Here is a 14,919-nt window from a genome sequence, read left to right on the forward strand (position 1 = left end):
ATACAAAATTAAATTAATTTCAAAACAATTTCAATTTTCAATTCATCGATCTTGAGCCAATTTCAAATTGTATTTTATTATTGGCCAAAGGACTATTTCCCACCTAAAGTATGCTGTTTTTCTAACTTTCCCTTCTTTAACTTTGAAAATCCTAAACACCTACTCAATACCCACCCATGAGTAGTTAAAATTAATGAAATCCTAACCCTTACAATTTTATCTCTTTTTGCCCCCCAAACTTTAAAAATTAAAAGTTTCCCCCAATCTAAGTTTTAAAAAATTACAATTTCCCCCTAGGATTTAATTTTCAGATGTTCGACGCTATCTCTAGTGCCATTGCCGTTGGTCTCTCCCTCTTGAAGCTTTCTCTCCCTCTAACAATCTCTCTCCACTCATTTGGATGCTCGATCGATGTCAAAAGAGGCATAAAAGACGAAGATGATCATCTTCCCAGACGAAGACGACAACTTTATCTTCGTCTAGAAAGACAAAGAGCTTCGTCTCGAAAGACGAAGAACTTCATCTCTTCATCTTCCACACCTCCTTCGACGTTGATTGAGCAACCAAATAAGTAGAGAGAAACCGCTGGAGGAAAATGAAGTTTTGGGAGAGAGAGGTCACTAGTAATGACGTTGAAGATCTGAAAACTAAACTCTAAGGGGAAACTATTATTTTTTAAAACTTAGGTTAGGGGAAACTTTTAGTTTTTAAAGTTTAGGAGGGGTAAAAAAAATTATATTTTAGTTTATTTTTAATATTATAGATAAAATAATGATTTTACCTTTACTATTGTTAATTTTAATTAGTTATGTGTAAGTATTTATAATTTTTAAATTTAAAGGAAAAAAAATTAGAAAAACAGCATGCCTGGGGGAGGGGAGAAAAAATGCTTTGGCCTTTATTAAATCGAATCCTACTCGACGGATCAATATATTATATTTTAATCATCTCACCACAATGAGAATATTCCAGCCAAAGCTGTACAAACTGTAAGACGGGAGCTTCCCCTCTACTCAGTCTCTCGTTATCAGCAGCAAGCAAAGCACGCCCATGAATTGTATGCACTGTACTATTCCGTACTTCGTTCCCTTATCCTCTAACCCTAAAATTTTGTTTCCATCTTCTCCCACTCAGATTCTTGCACCAAGTTTCTCTAACCCTGGATTGTCGCTTTCACTGAGAAAAATCCCTAATGGGGTTTTACTCAAGAAAAGAGATGTCGCATTGAGAACTTCACAGCACCACAATAGCAATAAAAATAACAATGACAGCATTAAATGGATGGATTGGTTACCCACTGGAGGTTTTGCGGCTGATAAGGTTTTCAAGTTGATTTCCACCACTACGGCCAGCCCCATTTACCAGTTCATTGCTTCGCCTTCCACGTTCTTGCACTCTGTGGACCCCAGAATCAAATTGGTAGTTTTTAGTTTTTGCTGAAATTTTGGGTATATTTTTGTTTTGGCTTTATGCCTTTTGTTTGGTTATGTTTAAGAATCTATGGGTCTGTTCGAGAAATGATTTTTGTTTTTGGGAAATTGTTTTGGGTTTTTAATTAATATTATTGTGGACAAAACTAGGCGTGGTTTCATATGTTCTCTGTATGGTAGGGTTGGAATAATCCAGTTTATATTGGAGAAAGCTTCACTTAGCTTATCTCCCAGGTCAGAGTAAAAGACTATGTGCAATGACGAGTTCTAATTTGTATAATAACAATGACGTGTATTAGGTGTTAATTTATCCCAATGCAAAATCACCGGTCACATAGTGATACATAATAAATTTTATACAAATTAGTTCTCATTGATAGTGTTCATGGTTTTATGGCTCAGGTTATCACTGTTTCTTGCTGTTTTAGTTTCTCTAAAGACTGTAACATCATTTAGCTTAGGGATAAGAATTTCCCTGTTTTATCTGCAATCAAAGAGAGGTTTAGAAAGAAAAAGTCATGTTTCTTTGAGTACCAGTTTGTCATTATCAGCTGTGAATTTGCCCCAGGTTACAGAGAGCAATTATCTCTTAAAAACAAAATTCAAAGGCAGTGTCCTAAAAAATTTAGGCCATTAGGAATTGATTGAGGACAGGAAATGAAATTATGTGACCAAGGTATTATGTTTAACTTAATCATCTGATAGAGGTCTGCCCAACTTTTCCGTCAGTCTGTTTTCAAAACTGGCTCAAGAATTTGGCTTTTTATGATAGCATGTTGTATTATGGAAAGGTAGTTTTCCACAAAGTGTTCAATGTCAATGACATTTGAATCTCTAGAAATAAGAAAATTAAGACATGTACGCTTATTTATTTGGTTCTCTTATCCAATACAAAAGCAAAGAATTCTAATTTGGGTGCTCAATCATTTTGATTATTCAGGTATGGCTCTTGGCTTTGGTTGTCTTACCAGCACGGTCACATATAATAATGCGAGTTGGATTAGTCATATTGACAAGTCTTCTGTCCGTATGGATTCTTCCAAAACACGTGTGGATGGTAAGTGTGGTAATTAGATAACTACAGAGAGCTCAATGTGGTTGGATAAAGCTGAGTCCCAATATACAACTCTCTTACATTGATTTCTTCTGGTGCCTAATGAAGTTAGACTAAATTTTTTAAATATGAATTCCATTGTTCATGAAGGAAGATAAAAGGTGGAGTTTCTTGTATGTAGATCTGGCTTTATATGCTTGATTGCTTAGCTATTTGTAAACTTTTGCTGCTTACCAGATGAGTTTGAGTTAAGAAATCTTGTGTTGGACAAGTTGGTACAGTTTAGGTGGATGGATTGAGACAACTATCATGAGTTGTTAATATCTGCAGTCTATTGCTCTAGGTTGAATTTGTATAATATACAGAAAAAAATTATATTTGCAGACTTTAACTCTGTTAAATTTATGTATTGTGTAGAGCAAAAAAAGTATATCTGCAGTCTATTGCGCTTGATTGAATTTATGTACAATGTTTAGCGAAAAATATTCTTTCTCTAGACTGTATACTTTTTTATCAATGGCTCCAGCCTATGCTGTTTTATATGTTATTTTTATATGTTATTTTTTTATGTCATTTACCAGCAGATACATACTTCAATAGTGATCTCATCAGATTTATGTAGTTATATTTTGGAGAATGTGGTAATGTTGCAAATCTTAAATTTTTTGTTGAAGCTAGTAGAAGCATGTTGTTATTATTGTTTACACTTGCATGGATTTCTGCTGCTGATTCTAATTAGGTTACCGTATTCATCTCCCTGTTACTTTTATGTTTGTATCATTTTCATTTAGATATCTTTTAAATGTTTATATAATTCAAGCTGCCAATGCTGTAGTACTATGTTGAAATTCTAACAACTCTTGTAGGATCAATTGGGAAGGGTGTCATTGCTTTCTGGAGTTTTATTTATAATGTTGGGGCTTGGTTCAGATGGTATACCCTCCCCTGTCCAGTTAAGAACTCCACCACCTGCTGTCATGGGTTTGCCTAATCTCCCTGTTTCCTTGGGAAGTTATTCATATTTACTTATGAAGCTTGGACCATTACGGTTTACAAGGAAGGGCTTGTCGGTTGCTAGCACAGCTGCCTGCTTAACCTTCACAGTAAGCATGTTTTTTTAATCTCTTGTAAGCTCTTTTTGCATATTTTGATGGGGTAAATGACACCCACTCACTCATATCTTTAGTGAGAGCTGTTTTGACACAAATGAAAAAGATCAAAAAAGATTACACTGATTCCTGAGACTATATATTTAATATTCAGAACAGTTAATTGTATGAGACTACTTGTCCAGCCTTTATAGATTTTTTTTTGGTCTTTTGTTAATCTTAGTATTTTTTATTTCTGAAAAAAATTTAAGAATTCGTTGATAGGTACAAGCAGAGTAGTCTTTGTTTCAAAACAAATGAATACTTGATTATTCTGAGATTTAGGTCTCTTTTTTTGTGAAAGATCTTCCAAAGCTCAAGTCTCTGCCTGGCAACCACTACCCCAGAACAACTTGCCTTTGCTATGCGGTGGTTTATGGTCCCTTTGACACATATTGGTGTTCCAGTGGGTGAAATCATTCTTACCCTTTTACTTTCTCTGAGGTTCATTAATCTAGTGTTTGATGAGGTAAGAGAGAGAATCGTTAATTTCTTTTTTTTTAAGCTTATAAAAAAGTTGATGCTTTATTTACAATTTGTTGATTAATGATATCTCTTCATTTTCCAGTAAGAAATGCTCACCAATTGTGTTTGTAGGTGCGTAATGTTGCACTGGGGATTGTATCTCGAAGGATAAATTGGAGGCAATTGACAGTTCTGGAGACAATTGACAGTAAGTTATATTTCTAATGTATATGAAAGGCTTCTGTCTATTTGATTTACATACACATAAAGTTGGGGAATCTTAACCCTAATCAGCCTCAGCTGTTTCATATTCTCAACCTTTCTACCTAGGTGATTTGGACATTCGCCAGAATGTTGGTACTGAGCCCTGGCTCACTTCTATTTCTCTCTCCTTTTTACATTCTCTTATCATATTTTTCATTTCAGAGTTTTATTTAGAACATGGTCCTGCATCAAATTTGGTGAGCTAACTATCTTTCTTTAACTTCTACAACCTGTTATAAATTCATATTCTCATTTTTGATGTGTTGTATAAGTGATGACCTTGGATCAACAATTTCCCATACCTTCATTTTGACTTGGAGATTAACTTGATAGGTTTTAAGTTCTTTATGTCGGTATAACTAAGTCACTTATAAATTTTAAGTATATATGCAATGATATGCTTATCAATCTATAGTATATTAGATGGTGTTCTTGTCTTCATTAAGTTGTGTATGTGTTTTTGCTAGGACTTAGGGTTTTGGGACGCATTCCATTTCTAGAGGGTAGGACTTATTATATAAAGGATAGTTAGGATTGAAAAAGGAGAAGGGAAAAAATTAGGGTTTTTTGGGCAATCATTGGTTGTGGGGCAGCCTTAGGTCTGATTTAGAAGGTTTCCAATGCCTTGAATGGTCAGAATTGGGAGGTCCCGTGTCCTCGAATTGCCGGTTTGTCCTTTTATATACCCTTTTTTCAATAAAATCAGTCTGACTTTACTCATTTTCTTCAATATCTTGCTGTGTTGGAGTTAGAGTGGCTGGGTTCCAGACAGTTTTCAATATAATGCTTTTGTTTTTTGGTGGATTTGCAGTCTTTGCTTCCTACATTCGTCGGATCTTCAAAAATATTTTTAGCCATGCAGAGCAGATATCTCAGGTTCTTTTTTAATTACACGTATTTATGTCTTTTCCTTTGACTGATTATCTTGATGCTGATTTGGATGCACTGGTTAGTTGCTTATAAATATCCTATGGTTCAGTAGCTCTTTTTATGCTCTTTTGTAATGATATTTGGCAGTTTCTTATTTTTTAACTAGAGTTGCTTAAATGTTCTTGTATAGTAGTTGCTTAATGAAGCAACTGTTTACCGATTTACAAATCCCAAAGAATTTTGAAAATTTTGGCCCAATGCGTACCGCAGAGTACTGTAGCACATTTAAATTATTTTCAATGATATGCAGCAAGCATAAGGAAACTTAGATGTGGTTAACTAGATTCCTTGGGTATAACTTATGATAGCTCACAGTGTATATATACTATGGTCGTTTTGTGTAGAGGTGGATTTGATCGAAGTTGAGTCGAGTTAAATCAAGCCTAAGATCAATTCAAGCTCGAATCGAGTCTATAATGCTCATTTCGAGCTTATTCGAGTTAGTGCATGGTGTAAATAATGTCATGAGAGGGTGAATAGAGTCACTGTTTTTTCTCAAGCTGATTTGTCAAACTAGAGTTTTAACTTAAGATTGACTCATTTAAGACGAGCCAGTTCAGATTGGATCCACCCCAAATTCTGCGTATAGACATTTAGTGTAATGTTATTTGCAATTACTAGATTGAAAGATTGCTTCTGTCTTGATTCTTGAGGATTTAGATTAATATTTGATCATTAATGTTGTTTGTACAGGCAATGATTGTGAGAGGTTTTAGAGGGGACAGTAGAACTCACAAAATTTATGCCTTATCTGAGTCATCTGTTGGGATGGCAGATTTTGTTTCCCTTTTTTGTCTGGTCAGCGTCATAGGTGCTGCATTTTTGTCTGAATACTTCCTGGTTTGATACCCAATTCCACTCTTACCACGGTAAGATCCTTTACTCAATGTGATGCTGCGGTGACAGCACCGAAAAGATTTACCTAAGCTGAAGCCGATGCATTCAGCAATACGTGTTGTCAAAACAACAGGAGAATGCCTGTATCGTATAGTCTACTGCAATTTTGAAATACTCAGTAAGTAGACCTTATTTCATTGCACATATGAAGTCAATTTGTTACTAGACTTAGCTGTACAATGAAATTATTTCCTGGAAAATGTATGTATCATTCGGCAAACGTCTTAGCAACTGTGTTTTCCAGGAGACTTTCTAGCTCTAAGCTAGAGATAATTTTTTCACCCATACTTCTTTCTTTTCAATGTAAATCAACTCGTATTATCAATTCATTTTGAACATTTTGATAGCAGAACTTAAAAGTTGCTAAAACACAAAATAGTTGTAAACCAGAATGTGAGATTTTTAATGTTTTCTGAAAATAGTTGGAGCCAGGTGTGGTATCGATCCAAACCAAGCCAGTTTGTTGTCTAGCTTGAATGAGTTAAAATCAAGCTAAAATAATTTCAGTTTGACAAAGCTCGGCTTGCAAACGAGGCTAACATTGGAGTTTGTCTTGTAGGTAATTTTTTTTTTCTTACTATGACAATCTTTCTTCTTTTTTGACGATTCATATTTTTTTCCGATATCATTGTTCACTTTTTTTGGTATATTGTTTATTAGTTCAAAGCGAACTAACTGTTTTGAATTCAAGACAAGCTTAATTTATCCCTTGTTTGGTTTTGCTCGGCTTGATCAAATCCACCCATTCCATTAATACAATTTACCATAACCATGATTAACTTGGAATTCACCGACATCACCACTTTGCTGTAATTTTTTCTTCAAGAACTTATCTTTTATAGGATAAAACGATTTCATTGTTTTATCAAGTGAATAATATCTTATAAAATGCAGAGGCAAATATGTATCAAACTATCAATAACTAGGTTTGAGTTGAGCTAGATTTTGAGGCCACATTAGTTCGGTTCGAGTCTAGTCTTATCAACAATATTATTCAACACAATCTCACCATAAGTCTCACCAATAGCCTCATTCTCCTTAACCGGATTATCAATCTCTTTGTTCCTCTCATCCAGCTAAAGCCCTAGTTTCCAAGTCTCATAATCCTCAACATCCTCAGGTCCCTGCAATATGTGTCATGATCATGACCTATTGCAAGCAACTGCTTTTTAAAACAACTATACAGTTTAACATCGCTGAAACATCTATTATTACTATTATTATTGTTATCAAAATCAGAATATGGATATAAATTATCAGGTGGTTGTGTTGAGAGATTACACTTGAGAAAAGATATCGGTTGTCCATTTCCTAACTGTGGTTGTGATGTTGTCGATGGCTTGGCCAACAAACTCGGGGGACTCTTGCGCAACCGAGGCACCAATTTCCAATGAAGTGAGGAGATCCTTGATTGGGCGTGAGATCATTTTATAGATTACAACAATCTTTTTGTTCAAACCATATTAGAACTCTTCAAAATCTTTATGATAGTTGTTTATTATCGACATGAATAAGCCACCAATGGAAGTCCATAGGAAGTTGGGATTAGGGTTTTTGAAGGTTGAGAATTCTGAATTAGAGAGCTCTGGTTCTAGGCTTAACTTGTTGCTCAAATCAAATAAGTTAAACTCATACTAAAACAATTCTAGCTCATCAAACTTATGATGGATATCAAAGATTCTTTTACAATGATTCTTCTTTTTCTCTTGTTTCAATGATTCTTCATCTTCTCTAACAATTCTTTTTTTTTTTTTATGTTACTGTTTACCTTCCCAATATCACTATTCATCAATTCAAACAATGGGAAAAAAAAAGCAAGTCTCAAAGCAAATGTATTTGAAATGGGGAAAAAAAAGGTTTGATCATTCAAAATTGGTTCTGGCCGTTCTTTGTGGGATCTTATATATCACAAATACACTTTGAGGAACACACTTTGGTTATATTAAAGGAAGAAAAAAATAATAACAATTACAAAGCCACCCTGTTATTTATACATCTCACGCCTACTCTTGCTTCCCATATCATTACACAATCCTCTGTTGCCTGGCCAAACATGTGAGCATTCAGTAGTAAATATTCAAGTCTCTTCCTAGAGGAAAAATGAACCCTATTGGTCGAGATTTGGAAGACGGGATACTCTTACAATTTCCTTGATGATCATTTCCTTTTCCTCTTCGAATTGATCACTGTCTTCACCAGTAAATATTCATATGCTATGCTATGAGATGAAATAAAAATTTTCATTATGTGTGAAGCGTTGGCTCACAGCAACAATGTAAGTGCCTTTTCCAGCAGAGAGATTTGAGAAGAAGTTCCAATAATTTTTCATGGTTTTTTGCCAGAATAACCTTTACCTCGTGTGGCTTTTTAGGATTAGCTAGAAAAGTCTAAATGGAGAATATTAGTCATGAATTGGCCACAAGTGCTCCTACTTAGATGGAAAGCAAGAGGCAAGAGGGGAGTGTCAGTGGCACATAACATGTTGCCCACAAACTCAAAGCACAAGACATCTCTCAAAACTCATAGAACAATTAAATTATATGCACACAATTTTGAATACATAATTTAGTATCCAGATAATATGTCATCATGTAATTGAGTGATTTTGAATTAAAGGTAAAGTAATATCTAATCACATAATGATAAATCATCTGGACATTCAATTGTGTATTTAAAATTGTGTGCACACAACATTGCTCCCATATAAATATGATTTTTTTCCTTCATTGAATAAAATTCATCTTAGAATGTATCAAACTGCAGTATGCAAGTGCAATTGATGACCTGCAATACATATCCTAAACAAGTGATTCCTCAGTAGTCTTGCAATCAATTTAGGCCTTTAGTTAAAGCAGCTACACAATATTGTGTTAGGAATCCAGCCACTCTCACTCAAACACAGCAAGAAATTGAAGAGAATGAGTAAATTAGGTCTGATTCTGTTGTTAAAAGGGTATTTACAAGGATAAGCCGGCAATTCGAAGGGCCGAAACCTCCCAATTCCGGTCAATTGAGGTGCCAAAAACCTCCTAAATCATCCCTAAGGCTGCCATAAACCAAAGGTTGCCCAAGTACCCTGAATTTCTTACTCTCCTTTTTACAACCCTGACTACCCTTTATATACCAAACCTTACCCTCTAAAATTTGGATATATGTCCCCCAAAAACCCAAGTCCTAACATATTGCAGTCACATGCATGTTTTAGGATCCATTCCTAGGCCACTGCAAATGAGCCTAGAGTATAATTACCATAAAAACAGCCAGGAAGAATAAAAATTAGAAAGCAAAATTAATAAGGGAGCTATTATCACCTTGAATATGTGGAAAGCAGAAATTTGAATGTTTTTGCTTGAATCCTGCTCAGATGGATAATAAATTTGAACAGGAGAAACCGTTATAAATAAGGTTACAAATGCTACAAAATTTCTACCAACCATAAGATGGTAGAAGAGTATATCATTAATATCATTAGTTCACAGTACAGTTTTAAACATTCCAAACAAGGGACTGATCTTATCAAAGAGAGAAGGGAAAGCAAAGACTTTTGATGAACAAAGTCAAAAATAAAAAAGAAAATTCAATAACCTCCAGCATAGACAAACAAAAGTCACACCCAGCATTCATTAACCCATCTTACAGCAATTAAATACCAAAGGAAGAACTACATACCTTCAGCAATGTCATCATCACTTTCAGAAACCGAACTACTAAAATGTAGCGCTTCATTATATGGGAATTTAGAGGCTCCAAAAGAAATTCCGAGAGAAGCTAAATCCATAAACATTTAAAATTAAAAAGTCTTCTAGATGATAACAAATAGAAGAGCAAAACTAGGAGTTATAGCCAGAACTAACCAACCTTCAAAGATTGCCTCCTTGTAACATAATTAGAAGATGTCAAGAGTTTTTCATATAGATCAAAGAACTAGAACAACAACAATATCTTCTTTCATAAACCTATGTGTACTGCCTTGACCATGCAGGTGAATCGAATAGTTTCAAATGTTTTACATCTGTCGTCAAAGAAATTTCAAGGAAAATAATAAAAACATAGCGAAGAGTTTTGAAGAAATAATTGTCATCTCGGTCATGTCTAGATCTGTTCAGAATTGTAGTACATTGAAACTAAAATAAAGGCATACCTCACCGTAATGGGCAGTAATATATTCAGAGACCACAGAGCCATGCCTAGTCAGCAGACCACAGTGTGTATACATAGTTTTGTTGATGCCCTACACTCAAATATATCATGACTGCACCCAAGACAAGACGGCAACAGGAGGAACCTAGCCTGTTTCTCTCACATTTAGTATTACGGCCCAAGCTGGGAACTTTGCGAGGCTGGGAAATTTGATGCACTCCTTCAACATAACTCCAGAAGTCATGGCAACTTCCTTGTTGTCATAGCTGCTTGGGGAAAAAAATTTGAATAAAACAAAGTGTCATGCACAATATTACCCTATTAATTTATATATTGACTTATATGCATATATATATATATATAAAAGCAAGTTTTGATGAATACAACATATTCAATAAACAGTAAGTCAATGAACAAATGAACCATTTCCAAAAGAAAACAAAGCAACATTCGTAAGCAAATGTAAGATGTCAAATATTTTAAATAGCCCACTTGCAGGGTTCACATAAAGGCTCTAAATTAATCACATCCACAACATATAGGGAAGGCTGAAACATGCTATGGCCAGGTAAAATCTTCTTCAAGCTTTATGTTGCTTCAAATTTTCATGTAGATTTGCCTCAGTTGTTTTTCTTATATGTAATAACAATATTTCTGTTAATTAAATTAATAATCACCAGGCAGCTAACTACTCCATTCTTTATTCATTTTCTTGTTCATGATTTGGGGAAATGCTAAACTATTTATGTTTGCATGTTTGATTTTTCATAGAAGTTGACATTAGATAATATTTTAGTAATATTTCATACACTAACAACAGCTACAAACGTTGACATGTTATTATATGATTAAATAATTTTAAATTAAAGATGAAATAACGCTCAATCATATAATAACACGTCAACATTCATTCGTGTTTGTACTTGTTTTTCTATTGTTAGTGCGTGTAGTATTACTTATAGTATTTATATATTAAGGTTCGTTTTGTGAATTAAATTGTATAATGGTAAAAAAACAAATTTCTTCATACAATGGCAAACATTTAAGCCTATCTGGTTCTCCATCTTATTTTTTTTGCTATCCCCATTGCCATAGGTCAGGCCTGCTCCTTGAAACATCTAAATGTCCGTGGTTGCCACCAAATTGGTAATGCAGGAATTATAGCCATTGCAAGATGGTGCCTTCAACTCAATTACCTAAATGTAAGCCTTCTCCAGGTAAGTCCTCTCTATTGCTCCTTACATATTATTTTTTTTACACCCTTTTAGGTTTGGATCTGAAACAAGCCAATTCAGTTTGGTATTTGGCATGATTAATCCAAATTCTGTCAAACAGCAACTTGGTTCGAGTTTGGCTCAAATCCCTCTCTAGCGAGATTGTTTATCCAGTTGCTCATTCTATTCATCTTATTGGTGACACTTTTCATCCGTTGATGATCTTGTGACGACACATCGAGTAGCTCAAACTTGAACTGGTCATTATGTATTCAAGCTGGCCCGCCCTTAATTTTGTTCATATTTGACAGAATTTGGGAGATATGGCAGTGGCAGAGTTAAGAGAAGGTTGTCCATTACTCAAGGACACAGTGTTATCGCGCTGCCATCAAATCACAGACTTAGGTTTGGCCCATCTTGTTAAAAACTGTACAATGCTTGAATCATGTCACATCTTTAATTGCCCGGGGATTACCGCAGTTGGAGTTGCCACTGTGGTCCGCAGTTGCATCAACATAAAAGAGGTGATGGTTGATGAATGGAAGGTAAGCCAGAGGACCCAAAGGAGGGCCAGTTCAGTTATCGTGTACCTCTGTGGACAGTTTCCATGAATAAATTTCAGTCTCCAACAGTGTTTTCAGACTCGAGCATTGACCTGATTAAAGTGTCAATCCAGGTCTTGATTGGTCAGTTGGATTTATACGTTAATATTTTAAAATAGGTTTAGAGCTCGTTTTATTTTTCGTTGTATGAGTTTATGAACACATAACTAATGCATTACATAGCTCACCAAACTATGATTATAATCAACTTGACAATCTTTAATCTTTGCCGTTGCAGATCCAATCTTAAATGAGATATTCTATGTAGTTTTTTGTTTATTAATCCAAGTTTTAGCCTCAATACGTCGTTCATCAGTCGATTTTGAATCAATTTTTTTTATTTTAATTGATTTTGAGTTAGACTTTTTTTTTTTTAATTTTAATTTAGATTGAATTTATCCTTAATTATAAATGTTGATAGAATTACTTAAATAAATGTAAGAGTGGAGGGGCTTCGTACAAAATTTCTGGTGAGTTTAGGGTTTAGGGCGAATTGAAGTTTCATATAATTAATCTCTAGTTTAACTCGAGAGTAATGTCTCATCAACGTCGATACATTAGTTCTCATTTTGTTTGTTATTTTTCTTTTTTTCTAGTGATTTTTCTCTTATTTTAGGATAATTATTTTTCTTTTTCAGTATTAATGAATATTTAATATAAATAAATCGAATTTAAATTTAAATTAATTATTTTAAATTTTAACTGAATTTAAATTAATTTTTATTCAAATTTAATTTGACCCTTATGTAGCCATGGTACAAGAGACTCATTAGTGTCCACTGTCCAGTAATTTGCAAGGCAAAATAAGAATGCGCGTATGTATGCGAAGAAAATAAATATGTGCGCGTGCAAGAATGGATGGCGGCTAGAGCCACTTGGGCAAATGCAAATGTCGCCCAACAAAGGACACGGTGCGAACTTTATGCTTCACAGAAGATAAAAAAGGAGCATTTTGTGCCATCAAGTTAGGGCACATCTTGGATGATGTGTGGTTGCGTAGGGCCAGCCACAGCGGTTGTCGGGGACAGGGCACATTCAAATGATCAGTGGGGCCAATCATGGGGGCTTTAAACTAGGCTTCCATGATTAATTATTGTTATTATTAGATTTACAGTTGGGGAAGAAGAGGAAGGCTGAAGAACGAAGAAATTAAAATCCATTTACTCGTAATAATAGTTTGAGTGATAAAAATAAAAACACTCAAATAATATGATAGATATGAATTTAAAATTAAATTTTAAACTTACTTAGTGCAGTTATAAATGTATTTATTAAACTCGGAATTTTACTTAGTATTATTAGTTTAAGCTTGATTCGATTAAAAAAATAACTTCTAATTAGACACGAAAAGTTTGGTCCAACTTAAGTAATGGTTACTCGTTAAAAAAAAAAATTAAAATCTTTCTTTTTGGCCATTCAAATTATCCAAGTTATATAAATAATAATAATTAAAATTTTAGATACAAGACATTTCGTTTTGAGACTTTTTAAGAAAGATATAACCATTTTAAAATTGAATCGGATTTGATCGATCAATTTGGGTCGATATCTACAATGTAATTAGTCATTAGATAAGATCAATCTATAATTAAATTGAACAAATTATATCAAGTTAATTTGGTCAAACCATCTTGTTGATATCAAGTTAAACTGATTATTTTGAATTCGAATTGAGTTAGAGTCTGCCCCTTGTTTGGACTTGGTTTGGCACAAATCCGAGGCTCACTTTGAAAAAAAAAATGAAATCGATATAATGCCCTCTACATTACGTGAAATTGCATAGAGAATAAGAATGATGCAGAATGCTTTTGTTTATCTGCCACGCTTGATCCCTTTTGTATTTTGCTTGCAAACTTGCATAATAATTATCATTATTTTTACCCTATAATATTGATGGTATTTGGGCACGTCTACCATTTTCCTCATTAACACATGCCCTCTTTGCCATCCATGGACACACCTGTCCCTGTTCACTTCTCCAATTTCTTCTTATCTTGACCACTTTGTTTACAAGGCGTAATGCGTACGGTTCCAGTGATATAATAATTTATCAATAGTATTGTTTATTGTAACAAGAAAGGTGAATAAACAGAATCGTAAGTCATACTAAACCTAATTCGATGTAACTCATTGTGCATATAAACAATGTCATATCATAGCCTCTTAAATGGTTGGTCTTATAAGTTGTGTCAACCCATGACATGATAGGCCCAAGGCTCCCAGTAGTATTTATTTAGGCTTTTTAATGTATCGACTCATCATATTACATATTTATTTATTTTTAATTGTTTTTAATTATTTTTGTAGTCCGTGTCAGATCAACTCATGAGCCTATCCTTAAGGCATCCAGCATGGCCTATGAACCTTGCACAACTCGTAATATTGTGGGTCATGCCTTGTAGGCCATGCCTTTTTATGGGACATGAGTTATGTCACATATCAACGCATCTTTTTTGATATGTCTGTAAATGATAAGATATTGAAATGATAATGAATGTAATCTTGTTTTTGGATGAACCTGTATAAATCACATATGTTTTCTCTTTGTGTTTATATTGGTTTGAATGTAATTGTTTGTTTTATTGATTCCACACACTTTCTATTTCATTCACCATTTCTTCATAATTAGGGGTGTAATCGACCGTAGCTAGTTTTTGTAATGTTTGATTAAAGTTCGGCTCAATTACCTTAAGGCAAAGGCTAAGCTCACCAAGCTGGTGAGATCTCAATTCGAGCTCAAGACATGATTGATTGACTCGAGTTTAACTGAAAAAA

The 14,919-nt window shown here is 34.2% G+C and overlaps 1 protein-coding gene across 3 annotated transcripts; it reads left to right on the forward strand.

The window, feature by feature from the left end:
- The first annotated feature begins 915 nt into the window (after positions 1 to 915).
- LOC123211924 (protein ABCI12, chloroplastic) lies at positions 916 to 6,540 on the forward strand. Of its 3 annotated transcripts, XM_044630902.1 has the most exons (8): positions 923 to 1,057; positions 1,135 to 1,419; positions 2,371 to 2,487; positions 3,351 to 3,587; positions 3,937 to 4,101; positions 4,230 to 4,305; positions 5,173 to 5,237; positions 5,985 to 6,540. In XM_044630902.1, exons 2-8 carry the CDS (start codon positions 1,282 to 1,284, stop codon positions 6,135 to 6,137), a joined length of 951 nt encoding a protein of 316 aa, XP_044486837.1. In that variant the 5' UTR covers positions 923 to 1,057; positions 1,135 to 1,281; the 3' UTR covers positions 6,138 to 6,540. The 3 variants fall into 3 exon arrangements, with proteins under 3 accessions (XP_044486836.1, XP_044486835.1, XP_044486837.1); XM_044630900.1 differs by having other exon boundaries at positions 920 to 1,419; XM_044630901.1 differs by lacking the exon at positions 3,937 to 4,101 and having other exon boundaries at positions 916 to 1,419.
- The last annotated feature ends 8,379 nt before the right edge of the window (positions 6,541 to 14,919 follow it).

This window comes from Mangifera indica, chromosome 3 (genome assembly GCF_011075055.1).
Source record: "Mangifera indica cultivar Alphonso chromosome 3, CATAS_Mindica_2.1, whole genome shotgun sequence".
NCBI lineage: Eukaryota > Viridiplantae > Streptophyta > Magnoliopsida > Sapindales > Anacardiaceae > Mangifera > Mangifera indica.

Coding starts and splice junctions, on each gene's coding strand:
- LOC123211924 (XM_044630900.1), top strand. CDS start 1,051: ATGAATTGTATGCACTGTACTATTCCGTACTTCGTTCCCTTATCCTCT. Junction 1,420..2,370: donor TGGACCCCAGAATCAAATTG/GTAGTTTTTAGT, acceptor TTGATTATTCAG/GTATGGCTCTTGGCTTTGGT. Junction 4,306..5,172: donor AGTTCTGGAGACAATTGACA/GTAAGTTATATT, acceptor GTGGATTTGCAG/TCTTTGCTTCCTACATTCGT.